The 17,250-nt window shown below is 33.5% G+C and overlaps 1 protein-coding gene across 3 annotated transcripts in view; it reads right to left on the minus strand.

Moving 5' to 3' along the window:
- TECRL (trans-2,3-enoyl-CoA reductase like) overlaps positions 1-17,250 on the minus strand; it is a 141,696-nt gene that overhangs the window by 26,435 nt on the left and 98,011 nt on the right. For all 3 annotated transcript variants that reach the window (XM_069593118.1, XM_069593119.1, XM_069593120.1), the window contains 2 exons: positions 15,468-15,511; positions 2,784-2,841 (listed from right to left, as the gene is read on the minus strand). In XM_069593118.1, the coding sequence (XP_069449219.1) occupies positions 2,784-2,841; positions 15,468-15,511 (102 nt within the window). The remainder of the gene's footprint in view (positions 1-2,783; positions 2,842-15,467; positions 15,512-17,250) is intronic.

Consider the following 17,250-nt stretch of genomic DNA (forward strand, 5'->3'; position numbering starts at 1 on the left):
TATGGACACCTTAATAGAGAAGGCTATGGCACCCCACTCCAGTACTCTTGCCTGGAAAATCCCATGGACAGAGGAGCCTGGTAGGCTGCAGTCCATGGGGTCGCAAAGAGTCAGACACGACTGAGCGACTTCCCTTTCACTTTTCACTTTCATGCACTGGAGAACGAAATGGCAACCCACTCCAGTGTTCTTGCCTGGACAATCCCAGGGACGGGGGAGCCTGGTGGGCTGCCATCTATGGGGTCACACAGAGTCAGACACGACTGAAGTGACTTAGCAGCAGCAGCAGCAGCTTGGACACCTTATCTTTGACAAAGGAGGCAAGAATATACAATGGAGAAAAGACAATCTCTTTAACAAGTGGTGCTGGGAAAACTGGTCAACCACTTGTAAAAAAATGAAACTAGAACACTTTCTAACACCATACACAAAAATAAACTCAAAATGGTTTAGAGATCTAAATGTAAGACCAGAAACTATAAAACTCCTAGAGGAGAACATGGGCAAAACACTCTCTGACATAAATCATAGCAGGATCCTCTATTATCCACCTCCCAGAATATTGGAAATAAAAGCAAAAATAAACAAATGGGACCTAATTAAAATGAAAAGCTTCTGTACAACAAAGGAAACTATAAGAAAGGTGAAATGACAGCCTTCAGAATGGGAGAAAATAATAGCAAATGAAGCAACTGACAAACAACTAATCTCAAAAATATACAAGTAACCCCTGAATCTCAATTCCAGAAGAATAACACAATCAAAAAACGGGCCAAAGGACTAAATAGACATTTCTCCAAAGAAGACACACAGATGGCTAACAAACAAAAGAAAAGATACTCAACATCACTCGTCATCAGAGAAATGCAAATCAAAACCATAATGAGGTACCACTTCATGCCAGTCAGAATGGCTGTGATCCAAAAGTCTACAAGCAGTAAATGCTGGAGAGGGTGTGGAGAAAAGGGAACCCTCTTACACTGTTTGTGGGAATGCAGACTAGTACAGCCACTATGGAGAACAGTGCGGAGATTCCTTAAAAAAACTGGAAATAGAACTGCCTTATGACCGAGCAATCCCACTGCTGGGCATACACACAGAGGAATCCAGAATTGAAAGAGACACATGTACCCCAATGTTCATCACAGCATTGTTTAGCCAGGACATGGAAGCAACCTAGATGTCCATCAGCAGATGAATGGATAAGAAAGCTGGGGTACATATACACAATAGAGTATTACTCAGCCATTAAAAAGAATACATTTGAATCAGTTCTAATGAGGTGGATGAAACTGGAGCCTATTATACAGAGTGAAGTAAGCCAGAAAGAAAAACACCAATACCGTATTCTAATGCATATATATGGAATTTAGAATGATGGTAACAATAACCCTGTATATGAGACAGCAAAAGAGACACAGATGTATAGAACAGTCTTTTGGACTCTGTGGGAGAGGGAGAGGGAGAAGGTGGGATGATTTGGGAGAGTGGCATTGAAACATGTATAATATCATATAAAAAACAAATCACCAGGCCATGTTCGATGCAGGATATTGGATGCTTGGTGCTGGTGCCCTGGGATGACCCAGAGAGATGATACAGGGAGGGAGGTGGGAGGGGGCTTCAGGATGGGGAACATATGTATACCCGTGGTGGATTCACGTTGATGTATGGCAAAACAAATACAATATTGTAAAGTAATTAGCCTCCAATTAAAATAAATAATTTAATTTTTTTAAAAAAGAGAAAGTACAGATAGTTTCAAGTCATATTCAGTTGTTTTATATATACAAATGTATAATTTGCTGTCAATCAAAAAGTTAGTTATCAAAATATGTGAATATTATAATAAAACAGTTATGTTATATATTCTATATAGCTTTTTATATGTTCATAGATAGTCTAATATAAATTTCCTTTGTAATTTTACATATTATGTAAAAAAATATTCTGGAACATATTTCATATATCTACTTCTCCAGCCTGCTAGAAACTTTCAAGAAAATGTTGGCAATTTCATGGCAATGTTAAAACAAACTTTAACACACAAACACACTTGCAACTAGATAATGAAAATGTGAAACCCAAATGTTGGCCACTGCTATTTGAAATTACAATTAAGTTATATATAATGTAAAATAAGTCATTGTGCTATAATTGAGCCTGAAGGAGAGTATTGATTTACCAAAAATACCTTGAAATTATATAGACACTCTGTGTGTTCAGTCACTCAGTCCTGTCCAACTGTTTACGATCCCCACGGACTCTAGCCTACCTGGTTCCTCTGTCCATGGAACTTTCTAGGCACTGTAAATATTTCAAATCTTTTAGCAGAATACTAAATTCAGTGTTCTCTCAGGTATTGCTATTCCACTGCCACTAAATTTGTCAGAGAAGATTCACTTTTTTTTCAATCCTGTTGAATTATAACAGATATTGTCCTGAACAGATTAAGATTGAAAGTTAAACTAAGAAATTTGAATAATCATCAATGGATTTCACAGTTCGTTACATCTTAATCATGTTTTTTTTTTAAAATATGCTTAAAGAAAATGTGTGTGTGTGTATGTGTGTGTGTGTGTGTGTGTGTGTGTGCATGTGTATACATACATTTCATTTTAGAGAAACCATAATTAGGGACTATAATTTAGATCAACTATTTTGAAAAATTAGACATAATAAAACAAGAATTGGGGAACACAAACTTTAATGTTTCCAACCATTGATTTACAAAATAATAATTAGCATAATTCACTCTGGAGAAGATTAAAAAAGTGACTAACCTGTGTGACTGGGATGAGCCAACACTACATTGATGAAATGATTTCCAGCTTCACAAATCTGCAAAACATTTCAACATTTTGGTGTGATATACTTGGGTCTCTTTAAAATATATATTTTTATTTTTTATTTATTTATTTTTTATTTTTTAATTTTATTTATTTATTTATTTTTATTTTTTATTTTTTTAATTTTAAAATCTTTAATTCTTACATGCGTTCCCAAACATGAACCCCCCTCCCACCTCCCTCCCCATAACATCTCTCTGGGTCATCCCCATGCACCGGCCCCAAGCATGCTGTATCCTGCGTCAGACATAGACTGTTGTATACATATAGAATCAAAAGAATGAGTCACTTTGAGGTAGAGATTTTGAAGGTATCCTCAACCCCATTTGATAGCTATATTCAGATTGCCTTGTTAATCAGGTTCTGTTGATCATCTGTTCTTTATTTGATACAATGGGATACAGGTCTTATCACTGAAGATAGATTTGGCATAGGTTTACACATTCCATTTGCTAACACACTAGCAACCCTTCCACTGCAAGGGTAGTAGTATGGTTCCCAGCTGGTCTCAGCTTAGTTTAGAAAACCTAGTATAAGCAATACTGCCCCACACAGGCACTTGTTGTTAGTCTATCACGTGACCTTTTAGTCAGGTACACTTCACTAGTTGTTCCTGTTTAGCATGTTACAGTGGAATCAGTGACAGACTTCATTTTTCTGAGCTCCAAAATCACTGCAAATGGTGATTGCAGTCATGAATTAAAAGACACTTACTCCTTGGAAGGAAAGTTATGACCAACCTAGATAGCATATTAAAAAGCAGAGATATTATTTTGCCAACAAAGGTCAGTCTAGTCAAGGCTATGGTTTTTCCAGTGGTCATATATGCATGTGAGAGTTGGACTGTGAAGAAGGCTGAGAGCTGAAGAATTGATGCTTTTGAACTGTGGTGTTGGAGAAGAGTCTTGAAAGTCCCTTGGACTGCAAGGAAATCCAACCAGTCCATCCTAAAGGAGATCAGTCCTGGGTGTTCATTTGAAAGACTGGTGCTAAAGCTGAAACTCCAATACTTTGGCCACCTCATGGGAAGAGTTGACTCATTGGAAAAGACCCTGATGCTGGGAGGGATTGGGGGCAGGAGGAGAAAGGGACAACAGAGAATGAGATGGCTGTGTGGCATTACCGAATCTATGGATATGAGTTTGAGTGAACTCTGAGAGTTGGTGATGGACAGGGAGGCCTGGGGTGCTGCGATTCATGGGGTTGCAAAGAGTCAGACATGACTGAGTGACTGAACTGAACTGAACTGAACTGATGACCTGCCAAGAAGTTTAACTGTTAATTTCTCATGAGTTAAAGCTATTTGAGTTTGCAACATGTATCCTCTGAAGATAATCCCTTTGTCTGTTATATACATTTGACATAATTTAATGCAAAGTATGTATTCAAGATATAAGTATTATGTTATTTATAGTAGGTTATGTTATCCAAAATTTTTGTTGTTTAGAGTATCCAACTTTTCATATTAATGTACCCCATAAATTGCACACTGTTTTAACTTGATGGCTTTCATGCTAAAATCTTTTGCAATATATCTGATTTTTTTTCTTTTCAATAATTTCTGAATTCATTTCTTCACATATACTAATAGTCCTATAGTTTTTATTTTGTAGGTGACTTTAACATAACTGGCATATAATTCTACTCTGTAAATTTTAGGAAGAAATAGATTGAAAGTGAAAACAAGACTCCATTTATCATCACCTAGAACTGTTGTACAAAAAGTCATTTGGAATAACCAACTTCAATACATTAATTCTCATAGAAGAATAATATTAGCAAATATACAAAATGTAATAAAATATTTGAAGAGTTACAAAATCATGATTGTTAGCAATCATATTTGTGCATAAAATAATTGTAGAAAAGACTTCTAGTTTTTTATTTTACCACTAGAAAGACAAAGCGAAAAATTGAATTTGCAGATTATTATTTTATATTTGAAATGATTTACACATTAATGTAATTAAGCTTGTAGGCTTTTTGCTAGATGGACCTGTGTTTGAAACCTGAGTCCTTTGTTTTTCATTGTTAGAGATTAAATGATTTAGATTTATTCTACATTGATTTCACTTCTCTTAGTTTCTGGGTCACAGAGTTTCAGCATTACAAAACATATAATTTAAAAATATATATAATTACCAAGTTTAACGTTATATTTGTCTAAGTTTCAGGTAGACTACTACTAGAGTAGCCTTGTAGCACAAGGCAATAACTTGTCTTTGGGTGTCTTTATTCCACCATCACTACAATCAACCCCAAATATATAATATACTAACATAAGAAATATGAGAGAAGGGAATTTTAAAACTGGTAAATAAACCAAATTTTTTTATTTTGCTATCTATTAATGAAATGTTTTTCTATATATATATTCTAATGGAAAAATCAACTCTATATGCTTAAAGATGCTTAGTTTACCATTAATTTAGCAACTCTACTGGAATTTAAATAACAGTTGTAATATTCATAATTTTTACCTTAAGCACTGGTTTTCAAAGTCTAGGCAATGAATTACTCCAATACATACAGGTGTCAATGCTAATAGATGAAATAAAAGTATTTGATTTAATTTCTTCTTGAGTCAGCACTAAGATTAAGAAATTTAGTCTGTGCTATAAAACTCAGCTTATAGTTTTATCACTGATTAAAATTTCAGGGCACATTAACTTTGAAACATTGGAATATTTCTCAGCATGATTCACATATTTCTCCGGAGTTGATTCTTCCCTAAATTAAATATCTTCATTTGGTTTATTATATGTTAACACAACAATTTCATTAATATTAGAGCTCGTGGGAGTTGCTAATAGTAGATTTTATTTCAGTTCAGTTCAGTTCAGTCGCTCAGTCGTGTCTGACTCTTTGCAACCCCATGAATTGCAGCACGCCAGGCCTCCCTGTCCATCATCAGCTCCCGCAGTTCACTCAGGCTCACGTCCATCGAGTCAGTGAGGCCATCCAGCCATCTCATCCTCTGTCATCCCCTTCTCCTCCTGCCCCCAATCCCTCCCAGCATCAGAGTCTTTTCCAATGAGTCAGCTCTTCGCATGAGGTGGCCAAAGTACTGGAGTTTCAGCTTTAGCATCATTCCTTCCAAAGAAATTCCAGGGTTGATCTCCTTCAGAATGGACTGGTTGGATCTCCTTGCAGTCCAAGGGACTCTCAAGAGTCTTCTCCAACACCACAGTTCAAAAACGTCAATTCTTCGGTGCTCAGCCTTCTTCAAGATTTGATTTAACAGTCCTTAAATTGCAAATTATTGTAGATAACAAAATATATGAATACTATCTACTTTGAGCCATTTATTGCTGTTATGTAGCACGTATTATGAAGGAAGCTGTAGACAATCATAAATAGTAAGGAAAAAATGTCCAAATATATTTACAGAAGTTATACCCAAATATTATATACAAAAGAAGCATGATTTTCTTCACTATAGTAATATAAAAAACAAATATGAAAATATTTCTGTCGGGTTGCTCATATACAAATTGATAGTCTGCAACAATTTTACTTTTTTTTCAAATAGTTTAATATAACTGAAAATAAGTTTATATATTTTAAACAACTGACATAAAGAGAGATAAGCAACTCACAGATATTATCAGAATTACTGTAGTTGTGAAGAACAAGGTGGCCTAGATTTTAAAATTGTACAACAGTCTGAATATGCTTAATACTACTGAACTGTACACTAAAACTAGTTAAGATAGTAAAACTTAAGCAATTTTTTTTACCACAATTAAAGAAGTCACTAGCTAGAGTGCTGTGAGAAAGAACATTAGAATGATAAATGATAAAAATTCAAAAGGACTTATATCTGAATGCCTATGGGTGGCTTAAATTTAAAATTATTCACTTTTGCTTTATTTTATATAAATTTATTGATTACTTGTTGCTCACACTAGCATTCATTTAAAAAATAGCATGGTGTTGAATGATTTAATAGTTCACTTTCTTCTACAGAATTATCATTAGGTGGATAAATATGAAATATGAAATTTCAAGCTAGTAGAATAGAAAAAAATACATTTTTACATACAAAAATCATTTTTTAAACAGTGTTTTCATTCAAAACATTTGTAATCAAAACATTTTTACTTTCTTCAGCACCCTTTGTCCTCTCAGTTCATTGAGATTTCCATTTTATTTTTAATCAGCACAACTAAACATTTAACAATGTAAAGTGTGGGAAATGTTAAATTTTAATAAAACACGAAGAACCTTGGTTAATATATTAGAAGTGACATATGCATTATATTGTAATCCATAGAGTTTTCTGAAAATGCAGGCGTGTGTGTGCATGCTTAGTCATGTCTGACTCTTTGCGACTCCACAAGGCTCCTCTGTCCGTGGTATTTTCCGGGCAAGAATACTGGAGTGGGTTGCTTTTCTCTACTCTAGGGGATATTCCTGATGACCCAGGGGTGATGGAAGTTACATCAGCTGTCTTGGCAGAAGGATTGTTTACCACTGAGCCACCTGGGAAGCCCAAATAGGACTATCCAAATTAAATCCCATTGTTTTCAGGTTGAAAGGTGTGATTGATTCAGAATATACAATATTTCAACCTTAAGATTATTATTGTTTACTACTAGGTGAAGTATACCCTTGACTTTATCTGCAGTTTCACTCTCTGTGGTTTCAGTTACCCACAGTCAACTGTGGTCCAAAGTATTGAAAAGAAAATTCCAAAATTTAAAAATCCATAGATTTTATTTTCTCGAACATTCTAAGTAGCATGATGAAATCTCAGGTCATTCTACTCTGTTTGGACATTCTCTTAGTGTGCTTAATTTATAAATTAAATTTTGCCATAGGTATGTTGAGAAAAAACACAAGGTATGTATAGGGTTCTATATCATGATATGTGATATTTTATATCATATATATCTCTGATATATGAGATCTTAGACATTCAATAAGTGCCTTGAAATGTGTAACCTATAGATAAGGGGAGAGAAGTATATTGTTCCTCAACATGTTGGCATTGTGGCGAATATGCCAGTGGTCAATGAGCAAAAGGGTCAAGGGAGATCAAGTTTCTGGGATATATAGTTTATATATTATTCTCTTAACAAGCTTCATCATGTTAACCATTCTCAGCTTTAAATAGTGAAAGTGATGTATCCACAGGGAAAAAAAGAAAACAGCATAATACAGAATTTATTGCCATCAGCTAGTCAGGCTGTCACATTGTGAATGTAAAATTCTTTTAGTTTCCATAGTAAAAACAAGCAGTCTTTATTTTATAACTGCATAATATTTTTATAGGATAAATATAATCTATCTTATTTCTGCATACATGTTATCCTTACAGTTTATATGTATTATTAATTATTGGCAACTCGAATATCTTATAACTATCAAGCAATTTGATAGTCATTTTACTAACTGATTTGAAACACAGAATCTGCTAAAATGTTTCTATCACTTATAAGCTTGAACTTCAGATATTTTTATTTTGTCTATTTATAATGATGATAATAAAATAATTATAATTTTATCATGTTTATTTTTCCTAATACATATTTCAAGAATAAAGACAATTCAGGATAAATAAATAATTAAGAAAAAGTTTCACCTATAAAATATATCAATGCTTTTGATCTTGGGAATTTAGTTTCCTCTTGTTTTTTCATCTTGTAAGTGTTCATTTATACTTTAAGGGATAAGACATCACATACACTGTAACACTGTATGACAATATAAGCTAATATTATACTGTTTCAGCATTCACGAAGTCTTTTAACTTATGATAATTTATATTACTGTGATCACAAAATTATAGAACTATATATTAGTCCATTCATTAAAAAGATAACATGCATGTATTTCAGAAGAAATGCATTTGATATATTAATTATTAAAATATTTAAATATATATATTGTTGAAAATTATGAATGCCAACCTATAGTTTTTTCATTGAGTTAATTTTTTAAAGCAGTGTAAAATACACAGCAAAGTTGAGGAGAAGTTACACAGATTTCTCATACATCCCCTCCCCCTGTATATTCATAACTTCCTTCTTTAGCAACAATTCCCACCAGAGTGGTACTTATGTTATATTTGATGAACCTGCATTAATACATCATTATTACCCAGTGAGCACAGTTTACATTAGAGTTTGCTTGGTGGTGTACATTCTGTGGATTTGGACAAATGTATGACATCTATGATTCTCTATCATATAAAGTATTGTCACTTTACTCTGTACTTTCCCCTTCCTGTTTATCCCTCTCTCTCGAACTCCTGGAAACCACTGAATTTTGGTTTTTAACTATCACTACAGTTTTGCCTATTCCAGAATGTCATAGATTTAGAATTACATGATATATATAAGCTTTTCAGATTGGTTTAAATATACCTTTAAGATTTAAATATACCATTAAGTTTTTCATGAATTGATAGCTCATTTCCTTTTAACATTGAATGTTATTTCATTGTCTGCATGTACCATAGTTTATTTATCCATTCACCTATTGAAAGCTAACCGTTACTGCTTCCAAAATTTGGCAACTGTCAATAAATCTGCTTTAAACATCCCTGTGCAAGGTTTTGCACAGAGATATGTTTTCAACTCCTCTGGAGAATACTAAGAAGCATGATTTCTGGATCACATGGTAAAAATAAATTCAGTTTTGTAAGAAATACCAGTCTTTTTAAAATGCCTTTACTGTCCTCATCAGCAGAAATGATAGTTCCTGTTGTTTCACATCCTCTTCAACATTTGTTATAATTAATGTTCTGGATTTAGGCTATTCTAATAGGAATATTATGATATCTTATTATTTTAATTTGCATTTCCTTAATGAAAATGATGTGGAGCATCTTTTCATATGCTTATTTGTCATTGCTATACCTTCTTAAATGAAGTGCTGGTTAAAGTCTTGGTCCATGTTTTACTCAAGTCGTTTTGTCTTTTGTTAAGTTTTAAGAGGATTAAAAAAATATTTTGGATAACCATCTCGCATCAGATGTGTCTTTGCAAATCTTTTTTCTAGTCTATGCTTTTTATCTCATTCTCTTGATATTGTCTTTGCAAATCAGTTTTATATTTTAATAAATTAGATTATCAGTTATTCCTTTCATGGATTGTGTTTTGTTTAGTTTAGTGTTTCATTGTCAAGTCTGTGATCCATTTTGAGTCAATTTGGTGATAAGTGTAAGTTCCAGGTCTAGATTTTTTTTCTTTTTAATATGTGTATATCTAGTCATTTCAGCATCACTTATGACTATCTTGGCTCCATTGTATTGTTTTGGCTCTAACCAATATACTTTTCTTCTGAAAATGAAAAACTAAAGGGTTTTAAAGAAAATATCAAACATCATATTTATATTATTGTATGATAAAATGATACATTTGCTAGTTATTTTATTAATTTTTCCATAAATCTAGCATTTTATTGTATAAAAATGCCTATAACAGATGATATTTTAAGTCAGTAAATTGTAACTTAATTTTGGAATTGATTTAATGTTTAAAAATAGGATATATTTATTTCTCTAACACGTCTCATTACCACAGTCTTGGGGATATCTGCATTTTTTTAATCCATAGAACTTTTATGAAATATTGTGTAACATAATAGTATGCACATATACAATAAGAATATAGTGTAAGAATAGCACAATAAAGTAAAATTTTAAAAATAAATATATTTTACACATAGTAACTATGTAGTTCATTATTGTCAAAAAACTAGTGATGATTATTTTTAGGACTTTTTTTACATTAGCTCTGATATTATATATTAATATATGCATATAATTTATAATTATATATTTTTATAGTTATATTTCAAATGACAATAGTAACAGCTGATTTTAATTTAAATCATTATTTTGCTTAGGTATAAGTTTTAGGTGAAAAAATAAGGATTTTTATAATAAATTGTGATGTAATAGCAAAATAAAATATCTGTATTAATTTATATAATCAATTTCTTAAACTAGTTTTTTTAAAGCAAGTTATTTAGGAAGCAGCAAGTTCAGCCTGATTTAGGTACAAAACTTGATTCCTTTTTATGTTATTATTGATATCAGATATATCAGTGACTTTGAGAAGAAACTAAAATGATAAGAAAACGGTCATTGATTTTAAATCTCCAATAAGGAGTAAATGTAAGTTTTTTTATTGATGTCTCCCAATAGTCAGAAAAGTATCAGAAAAATATCGTCACGTCTAATTCTGAGCAAAGTGATGAAAATATTTAAGTTTGGTACATCCTTTTTCCTCTCACATTTATCTTATCCACGAATACTAAATACAAGCACTTCCCTAGCCTTTCTGTGGTTTCCACAGCAGGGTCCCACTCTCCCCCACCTTTATTAAAATCTATCATATATCATTCCCAGAATCTTCTCCCCTAATCAGAAATTACTGTTCCATACATAATGATTTTTTTCAGCTAGATGTTATAAGAACAGCTATAACTTCTTGATAAGAGCCCAATTTATTACTTTTCCAAGAGTATTTGCATTCTAATAATGAGAAAAAAAAAAGCTCAACCTAAATGAGTGAATAAGTAATGGTGACAATAAAGACACAGAAGTAAAACCAGGGAGAAAAGTTATTTCTATCACGCAAATATGAATGTTTCTCAAATTTAGTTTTCAAATTTAAATTTAAATTTTTATTTATTTAATAATTTAATTCAGAATTATTTTTTCAAAATTTAATTTTCCCTCAAAATGTAAATTTTACCACTTAAAATGTAAATAATAGGCTATATGAACTATCAAGTTTGATACCTGGGTCAGGAAGATCCTCTGGAGGAGGGCATGGAACTACATTCCAGTCTTCTCAGCTGGAAAATCACATGGGCAGAGGAGCCTATTGGGCAGTAGTCCATAGGATCACAGATTGTTGAACACGACTGAAGTGACATAACACACATGCATATGAACAATAGGCTGTTATGTTCTTAATGATAAAGTGCATGTGTGCTCAGTCACTCAGTCATGTCCAACTCTGATATGGTAGGAACCTTCATTTTAGGTGATTATATACAAACTTAATAAACACATTAGTTGTTATATTCTAATATAACAACAAATTCTAATTTAGAATCAATTTCCTAAAATTTATATCTTACTATCCTATTTTATTTGTAAAAGTTAAATGGATCTTACCTACATTATTATTAAAAAGTACTAGGAGTAGTGGACCTTCTATTTCATTTGTTTTTTTGTACTTTTCCACTATAATTTATTACAAGATATTGACTATTGTATATTATAGCTTGGCTTCCCTGGTGGCTCAGACAGTAAAGTGTCTACCTGCAATGCAGGAGACCCAGTCCGATCCCTGGGTTGGGAAGATCCCCTGGAGAAGGAAATGGTAACCCACTTCAGTACTCTTGTTTGGGAAATCCCATGGATGGAGGAGCCTGGTAGGCTATACAGTTCATGGGGTCACAAAAAGTCAGACACAACTGAACAACTTCACTTCACCTATTGACTATTGTCCCTGTACTATACAGTAGGCCCATGTAGTTCATATACAGTTGCTTGCATCTGCAATCCCAAACTCCTAATTTATGTCTTCCCCCACATCACTCTTTCCTTTGGAACCATAGATTTGTTTTCTATGCCTGTGAGTCTGTTTCTGCTTTTTATTATGTTTTATATTCAACATATATGATATAATGCAATATTTGTCTTTCTCTAACCTACTCCACTCAGTGTGATAATCTCTATGTCCATCCATGTTGCTGCAAATGGCATTTTTAAATTATTTCTTATGACAGAATAATATCCCATAAATGTATATTTATATATACCACATGTTCTTTATTCATTCATCTGTCAATAAACACTTAGAGTGCTTCATGTCTTAGCTATTGTAAATAGTGCTAGTATGAATACTGGGATGCACATATCTTTTTGAATTAGTGTTTTCTCCAGATGTTTGCCCAGGGGTGCAATTGTTGAAACAAATGGTAACTCTAGTTTCAGTTCTTTAAGAAACCTCCATACTATTTCCCATAGTGGCTGCACCAATTTACATTCCTACCAGCAGTGTAGGATGGTTCCTTATTCTATTGAGGAATATTTTAAACTAGTTTCATGCTGCTGCTGCTGGTGCTAAACAGACAGTGGCACAACCTGCCCCTCTCACAGCCCGCACGGTAGTGTATGTTCTTAACTAAATTATTAATTCTATGTGTATACACACACACACACACACACACACACACATATATATTTGTGTGTATTCATAGATCAGTTCAGTCACTCAGTCATGTCTGAATCTTTGCGACCCCATGGACTATAGCATACCAGGCTTCCTGGTCCATCACTAAATCCTGGAGTTTATTCATACTCATGTCCATCGAGTCAGTATCCACACATAGAGAGGTTCCTAAGAGAGCTTTTTTACAAAGGTAAATGTTCAATTTGTGCCTGTATGAAATGGTGGGGTATAAGTTGTTCACTACAAACTTCACAAAGGATCTTGTCATACATGTGAATCATGTGAGTTAATCAGTGTATTAGGGATAGGAACAGAGTGAGTTAATCTATTACGGGCAAGAATGAGGGAAAATACTAGTGAAGAATAAAAGCATGGAATTAATATATGACATGCAGAACTAACTATGTTCCTAATACAGTAATTAAGGCACTTCAGAAATTATGAAGAATCTTTTGTAATCAGATTTATTCATATCAGCTTCAGGTAATGCATATGTTAAGTTAAATAGAATGATCTAAAGACTTGGACTGAGGACAATTAGTAAAGAGCCCTGTTTCATTCACAAAAATAGACTTTATTTTAATTCAGAATGAATTAACAATTAAGCCAAAGTATTTTGATTGATCATCAGGTAGACTTGTAAAACTTTTTGCTCTTAGTAGTTTGTAAGTTGGTAAATGTGAAGCTGCTATTCATGGCGTCGCAAACAGTCAGACACTACTGAGCAACTGAACTGAACTGAACTGAAATGTGAAGATAACAGGAAGAATTACTGAGTTTAATTTTTTCCCAAATTTTATTGTATTTCAAATAATGCTAATCATCCTTTAAGATGAGTTCAGTTCAGTTCAGTCGCTCAGTCATGTCCGACTCTTTGTGACCCCATGAATTGCAGCACGCCAGGCCTCCCTGTCCATCAACATCTCCCGGAGTTCACTCAGACTCACGTCCACCGAGTCCGTGATGCCATCCAGCCATCTCATCCTCAGTCGTCCCCTTCTCCTCCTGCCCCCAATCCCTCCCAGCATCAGAGTCTTTTCCAATGAGTCAACTCTTCGCATGAGGTGGCCAAAGTATTGGAGTTTCAGCTTTAGCATCATTGCCTCCAAAGAAATCCCAGGGTTGATCTCCTTCAGAATTGACTGGTTGGATCTCCTTGCAGTCCAAGGGACTCTCAAGAGTCTTCTCCAACACTACAGTTCAAAAGCATCAGTTTTTCAGCTCTCAGCCTTCTTCGCAGTCCAACTCTCACATTCATACATGACCACAGGAAAAACCATAGCCTTGACTAGACGGACCTTAGTCGGCAAAGTAACGTCTCTGCTTTTGAAGATACTATCTAGGTTGGTAATAATTTTTCTTACAAGAAGTAAGCGTCTTTTAATTTCATGGCTGCAATCACCATCTGCAGTGATTTTGGAGCCCCCCAAAATAAAGTATGACACTGTTTCCACTGGTTCCCCATCTATTTCCCATGAAGTGATGGGACCGGATGCCATGATCTTCGTTTTCTGAATGTTGAGCTTTAAGCCAACTTTTTCGCTCTCCTCTTTCACTTTCATCAAGAGGCTTTTTAGCTCCCCTTCACTTTCTGCCATAAGGGTGGTGTCATCTGCATATCTGAGGTTATTGATATTTCTCCTGGCAATCTTGATTCCAGCTTGTGTTTCTTCCAGTCCAGCATTTCTCATGATGTACTATGCATGTAAGTTAAATAAGCAGGGTGACAATATACAGCCTTGACACACTCCTTTCCTATTTGGGACCATTCTGTTGCACCATGTCCAGTTCTAACTGTTGTTTCCTGACCTGCATACAGACTTCTCAAGAGGCAGGTCAAGTGGTCTGGTATTCCCATCTCTTTCAGAATTTTCCACAGTTTATTGTGATCCACACAGTCAAAGGCTTTGGTATAGTCAATAAAGCAGAAATAGATGTTTTTCTGGACTTCTCTTGCTTTTTCCATGATCCAGTGGATGTTGGCAATTTGATCTCTGGTTCTTCTGCCTTTTCTAAAACCAGCTTGAACATCAGGGAGTTCACGGTTCACGTATTGCTGAAGTCTGGCTTGGAGAATTTTGAGCATTACTTTACTAGTATGTGAGATGAGTGCAATTGTGCAGTAGTTTGAGCATTCTTTGACATTGCCTTTCTTTGGGATTGGAATGAAAACTGATCTTTTCCAGTCCTGTGGCCACTGCTGAGTTAAGATGAGTAGAACATTTTAAATAAAACACTTAGAGAGCAATGACTTGATTATAGGAAGCTATTTGATTTATTTCATTTAATACCATTATGTATATGTATAAAAATAAATCATATTTTCTATATGACAAATTCTCAAATGCAGTCTATTTGAATTCATAATAATGCCATGATTAGAGCATGAATAGCAAATAATATAAAAAATACATACCAGAAAATTGATAGCAGATACTGCAACTTGCCTGTATCCAAATGCTAGAAAGCAAAAAAAGATAAACAACATTTATTTTGTGGATTTACATACTGTAGACATATTTCAGGCAAGATTTACTGACTATCACTACCCTCTAAATTGAAAGCACTGTGTGATATGTAATTGAGCTTTTGGAATGATACCTTTGCAATCTGCAGAGATGGCAATATTCTTGCTTTCTACATACACTTTTCTTCTAGTGACCTAATGATACTTAGAATATAAATGGAGTCTATTTGTAATTTTATTATTAAACTTTTTAAAAGCAGGTTTGATCTATCCTGTTTGCCACTAATTCTTAATGAATTAATTTAGTTTTATTTTTGGCTGCATTGAGTCCTCTTCCCTGTACACAGGCTTCTCTCTAGCTGTGGTGTGGGGGCTTCTTGTTGTGGTGGCTTTTCTTATTGCAGAGCACAGGCTCTAGGCACAGTGGCCTCAGCAGTTGTGACTTCAGGGCTCTAGAGAACAGGATCAGTCATTGGGATACACAGGTTTTGTTGCTTTGCACCATGTGGGATCTTCTCAGACCAGAGATTGACCAGTGCCCCCTGCATTGCAAGATGGATTCTTAACCACTAGACCACTTGGGAAGCCACTTGTTTGTCACTGTAAAAGAACATTAGTATGACCTAGTGTGTAAATGAAATCAATAGTATTATCTTTTTAATGTTCAACAATAAAAAGAAAAATGCTAATAATAATAATTTTTTATGTCAATGTATGGCAAAAACCAGTACAACATAGTAAAGTAATTAGCCTCCAATTAAAATAAATAAATTTAAAAATAATAATTTTTATTTTTCATTGATGTTTTCCAACAGACAGTATTTTAAGTGTTTTATATATTTTCAACTTGAAAACAAATACATGGAGCAAATACTATTTTTCTCACCATTTGATAAAATATATATATGTATATATACTTTACATAATTTGTCAAATCTTGAAGAGTAATGAACAAAATGGAATTTGAAGCAGAGTTCTACATTCATCTTGTTTATACTGGACAAGTTTGAATATAAAAAATAATGCAAATGGAGTTTTCTAATAAGCTCATTATCTATTTAATAGTTGCATTTCTTCTAGTTTTATGTATTGGACTGGCCAAAAAAATCCATTCATGTTTTCCAGTAACATCTTATGGAAAAATTGGAAACTACTTTTTGGCCAACCAAATAAATTGTGTTTATTTTTGTAAACATATCTACAAATTACACATTAGTGTAATTACTCAGTTTGAATCTTGGATTTTTTAACATAAGAATATATTTATAGAATTTTCTGATATTATAAACGTTCATTGTCAAAGGTATGATAGAAATTGTATAATGTAGTGCATAAAATTTAATATGAATATTATATACTTATTAATACAATGTAATTATATTAAATGTATTCTAAATATTGCATAGGAGGACCTATGCAATATTTAATTTAAGAGCTAAAAGGAGGGATTTGTTGTAATCAGGAAGATCAGGGAGGACTTTGAATACGTATCTGAACTTTTATCTAAAAAGTGAATAGATGTTAACACAGAAGAGAGGGGTTCAGAACCATTCATGCATCAAGATATGCTTTGTTTTCATTTTTTGTTTGGTTTTCATTTTTAGTGAGAATAAATAACGATGTGATAAAAAGGTATTGGACCTAAGAATGTAATTTTAAAATATTTTTATATTTATTTCCCAAAATAAGTTGTAGATAATATAATTTGAAACAAGCTTTCTAGAAAAAATAT

Source organism: Ovis canadensis, chromosome 6 (genome assembly GCF_042477335.2).
Source record: "Ovis canadensis isolate MfBH-ARS-UI-01 breed Bighorn chromosome 6, ARS-UI_OviCan_v2, whole genome shotgun sequence".
Lineage (NCBI taxonomy): Eukaryota > Metazoa > Chordata > Mammalia > Artiodactyla > Bovidae > Ovis > Ovis canadensis.